At 43.7% G+C, this 5,000-nt stretch overlaps 1 protein-coding gene across 1 annotated transcript in view; it reads left to right on the top strand.

The window, feature by feature from the left end:
* Window positions 1-5,000, top strand: part of LOC134071730 (low-density lipoprotein receptor-related protein 1B-like) — a 250,591-nt gene that overhangs the window by 53,369 nt on the left and 192,222 nt on the right. Inside the window, exon 18 of the mRNA XM_062528566.1 lies at window positions 959-1,075. Within this exon, the coding sequence (XP_062384550.1) occupies window positions 959-1,075 (117 nt within the window). The remainder of the gene's footprint in view (window positions 1-958; window positions 1,076-5,000) is intronic.

Genomic DNA, 5,000 nt, shown 5'->3' with positions numbered 1-5,000 from the left:
TGTATACCAGACCAAACACAGTATAGTCTGATATGAAAGACCAGGGGCTGAATTCTGGCATGGTGGATGGTGCAGAATCTTTTGGGATCTCTTCCAAGTAGTAGATGATGCAAACAGATACAGTGATACAATAATATAGAGTAGTGTAACAGTAACAATGTAGACCTCAGAAGTCCAGAAGTTCAGAAAACCTCCAAACTTCATACTTTCCAAACTCCAAACTCTTAAGAGAAGTCTCTCTCATAGTGAGTACAATATAAAGAGATCGCCCCATCTCTTGGGAGGATTAAAGCCATACGTCAAGCGTTAAGCCGAATAAGGAAGTAGACTAGACAAGATGAAATTGCATCCAGATGTCTGCATGTCACAAGCACTGATCTTAAATGGGAAACAAGACAGAAGAACTTAACAGCATTTTATGCGATACGCCGAATCGATCTTCATGGAATGTCATCTGTTGTCTTGTGTGGTTGCAGAACACGATGATGGCAGTACGAGCATTTAAGTATTAGTGTTCCAAAAAGTGTTTAAAACCTCACCTTGAAACATGCATCTATAGTTTGTAAAGTTTCTATAGTTCATTATTGTTATAATTATTATTAATATTATTATTAATATCATTAGTAGTAGTAGTAGTAACAGTAGTAGTAGTAGTGGGGAAACCCTTTAAATGCTGCTGTAAAGTGTACAGTAATTTCCCGCATATAAGCTGCATTGTGTATAAGCCGCAGGACAGTGTTTTATGCAAGTTGAAAGAAACAAAACCATATTAACACCATATTAACTGCTCCCCTGTATTAACCTCATAGCTGAAGAAATTTTGCAAAATCAATGTATAAGCCGTGGTTTATAGTCGGGAAATTACGGGTATTGTTACTCTGTGGTTGTAGAGTTGTTTTGGATGAACGTGTAAGCAAACACAAGCATGATCATAACCATTTGATCTGTTGTGCTCCAGCTCAGACCTGCCAGTCGGACACGTACTCCTGCCTGAATGGACGCTGCATCCCCGCCAGCTGGGCCTGTGACCGTGACGACGACTGTGGAGACAACTCGGACGAGCCGCCTTCGTGTGGTAAGCATGATGTAGTGTACACACCTAGTATAGCCATAAGGCCCATGGAGACACGGGTGGCACATATTAATTCAGTGCCTTGGACATTTTCTTTAGAAGGTTTTTTTTCCCCCCTCTCATCATTTTTTAAAAAACATCCATGGGCTCTTGTGGGATAGGCTGATAATGAGGGGTCTTACCGAGCAACTAATGATTATGAGCTTCACACGTGATGAGTTTGAGTTTGAACATGGGAGCATACAGTACGGACTACAAGCATGTGCTGAGACTGACCAGTTAATGAAGATGTAGACGTTCAGCACATGTGGTGAAATGAAGCTGCTAATGGCATGAATGCCTGTTGCGTGTTGAGCAGGCAGAACAGCAGATGTTAATAGCAAGTGATCACACTGAGTGTGTAATTATACACTTCTCTGGTGCTGGTGCAGTACGCTCATATAGATTTTGTCAGGGTTTTTTTTTTGTTTTGTCAAGCAATTTTCCCTCAACGGTTCTCAGAACCCCAGCACACCAGGGCACATGAGACTGGGTGGGCTTCCCCACTGGGCTGATCAAGACTTCTCAACATCTGTGGAGGAAACACACAGGGATGAGCGCTGGGCATTTTACTGTATGTTGCGCTCTACGGTGCATCTAAATGGCTGGCAATTTTAATATATCAAACAACCAAAGTTCTTGTGCATCCACTATTGCTAACGTGTGGCATGTGGGAATGTTGAGCTCACTCATCAGTGTGTATGGTTAAGGTCTTGTCTAGTAGTTGAATCGGCAAATTGATTTAGTCTAGTTATTATAGTAGCTTTAATTCAACTTAAAGACTGTCCACCATCATTCAGATGAAGGCTTGGAGAAAAAGAAGATGGTGAAAATATAGGAATGCTTTGAGGGATGACTGATGGTTTGAGGGTCTGGGCGCAGCCATACATTAAAGCTGCGGGTCTTACAGCGCTGGTTGAGGGGTTTGAAGTCTCTGTGGCACAAGGCTGTGGAAGGCGAAGAATAAGGCTCACAGGTTGAAGGTTCACAGGGTCCACACATCTGAGGTAGCATTGAGCAATTCAGCAGAGGGCTATAAACCATTTGAAAAACATAGAGTGCATTTCAGGGTGTCTTTTTTCCCCCTCATTCTTCAAAGGAATAGAATGGATGCCTGTTCAAAAAAACAGTCCTATGATGATGTATGAGGCAATGGGGTGCTTGTTCAAAGCCACATTCGCTATTGAGATATTTTCAGCCTATTTTTTTCGTGAAGGCTACAGCTGAATACACATATGTGGGAGTATAGGAGTCTTTTAAAAGTGTATTTGCCTTCTGAATTTGATTGGATGTGTTACAGTATTTGCTACATTTAAAAGATTTTCATACAGTGCTGTCTTACACGAAAGTGGAAAGATTGGGATTGAAGTCTGAAGTCTGAAAGCATGTATGGGCTTGACATTCAAGGACACTTAAAGAATAAATAAATATAACAAGGCCTCCAGATCTGAGATATGTTTCTGCCATGGATAACAGAAACTCCCGATATTAATGTGTGAAAGTGGTCTCTCTCTCTCTCTCTCTCTCTCTCTCTCTCTCTCTCTCTCTCTCTCTCTCTCTCTCTCTCTCTCTCTCTCTCTCTCTCTCTCTCTCTCTCTCTCTCTCTTTTTCTCAGAAAACTGACCTTTTGAGGGTTAAACACACTTCTTCGCACCCTCAAACCTTGTTCGGATATGAAAGCCCCTGCCAAGCACGGGCAGCTCACACAGCCAGGTCCCCCTGGGGCCAGCGTAATAGAGCGCAGCCCATGCTCCGCCACTCCAGCTAAATGAGACAGCAGCCGCCCCCAGCAGGCGCTCTAATGAGGGGGTCGAGGGCGCACCTCTTGCCCTGGTCTCTCCACTTGACCTTTGACCTGGCGAGGAGAGCTCCAGCACTCATCGGCGTAATTAGGAAGTGGCCTCAGCGTTTTGGAGAGGCGCAATGTGGTGGCCTTTATGCTGCTCGATTCATTTCTCCATGATGCAGCAGTTTTTTCCTCTCTCTTTCTCTCTCTCTCTCTCTCTCTCTCTTTCTCTCTCTCTCTCTCTCTTTCTTTCTCTCTCTCTCCTTGCTTGCTGGTTTAGTTTGGCGGTCAGAGTCCTTTGCTCGGAAGGACATTGCATGTCTTTAGTACAGACAAAGGTACAAGAAGGGCGCGGTAATGGCGACGGTGTGAAGTTACCTCTGAGCTACAGTACAAGGTTAAATGACACATTTGACATAATGACAGCATATTCTCTTTATTCCTGGATCAGCATCGGAAGTCACATTTTAAGTATTTTCACAGCCCATGTCGTGTTGATTCTTTATGGTGTATGGTGCAGACATGTTGTAAAGTATCAGGCCGATTGAGAGGGGTTTTAGGTCAAACATGATCCATTAGTCATTTAGTATTGCCAGCCTGATGTTTTGTTTTTGTTTGCCATAGGTTGATATATTGGGCACATTGCAGTGTGATTGTGTACAAGACATCAGGTACTCATTCCCCCATGAAAAAAAAGCCCTTATTTAGTGAAGCATTGGGAACAGAGCCTTCTCTAATTATGTAAAACAGAGAGAGAGAGATAGATAGAGAGAGAGAGAGAATTAGAGAGAGAGATAGAGAGGGGAAAGTGGTTTCGTATACTGTACTAAAATACGGCTGATTGTTTGTCGTGCTTAGCCCTAGCTGTGCTCTATGGAGTCTGTACTTGCATTTAATTTCCCATCCAGCTCCCCCAGCAGGTGTGCCCTGCCCTGCTGGCGCTCCCACAGACAGGCAGCCTGACACAGAGGGAGGAAGAGAGGGGCCATGCATATTTAATTTGTTAAATTACAAGGAAATTAAACTTGATGTCTCAAGTCAGGATTTAACCCAACCCCCCCCCCCCCCCACACACACACACACACACACACACACACACACACCACCACCACCACTCGAACAACAGCTTGTCTCAAGGTGTTCTGTCAAGGGTGTTGCAGTAAGACTGTAGAGCGTTGTGTGCAGGTGCGGATCAACGCATAGGCTACTGTAGATACAGTAATTTCCCGCATATAAGCCGCATTGTGTATAAGCCGTGTTTTATGCAAGTTAAAAGAAGCAAAACCATATTAACACCATATTAACTGCCCCCCTGTATTGACCTCACAGCTGAAGAAATTTTGCAAAATCAATGTATAAGCCACGGATAATAGTCAGGTACACTCCTAATTCAGAGCCAGACATTAGGGAGTTAATACATATTTTAGATAGTCAGGTCCCAAACCATGCAAAACTTTAAAGGTTACTAACTCACTGGCAACCAGTGAAGAAGATTGGTCAGAACTGGGGTGATGTGTTCTCTAAATGTAGACTTTGTCAAAAGTCTGTCTGCTGTGCTGAGTTCTGCACAGTCTGTAATGATTATGGGTTGGTACTGTGCGTGAATGAGGCTGCATTCCAGCTTCTAATTGATGGGGCTGTTTGGTGCTGTCATTGCCATTTGTATTTGAAGTGTTTTACTTTTAACATAGTTTTCTTTTCCCCTTTTGTTATCAGAAACACCAAGCTGAAAGGGTGACCTTCTAAATACCCATATTACTATTTAATTATCACAAAAAATAATCTGAATTTTTGTAATCGCTCTGCGCTGACATTTACTGAAGGTGATTTTTCTGTCACTGTGAAATAGTCCCATCTTGCTGCTGATTCTCACTGCTTCTCTCGGCTAACAGGAAGGAGAGGCTAGTTGTCGTACCTCCTTCCTGTCTTAACTCGCGTGTTGCCAAGAAAGGATGCAAAAACGAAAAGCAGGCCGTGAATCTGCCGCCCGCATCTCGGCGCGGTCTGATCCGCGTGCCTGGAGGACGGCTGCTCGGGCTCAGCTGTGATCCGCAGCAGTACATTATCATTTATGCTTCCTCTGGTGCGCCTTTGCTTTGCCTC

The sequence above is a fragment of the Sardina pilchardus genome, chromosome 23, assembly GCF_963854185.1.
Source record: "Sardina pilchardus chromosome 23, fSarPil1.1, whole genome shotgun sequence".
NCBI lineage: Eukaryota > Metazoa > Chordata > Actinopteri > Clupeiformes > Clupeidae > Sardina > Sardina pilchardus.
Note: the sequence above shows the minus strand (reverse complement) of the source record. Positions and strands in the feature narration are given on the sequence as shown.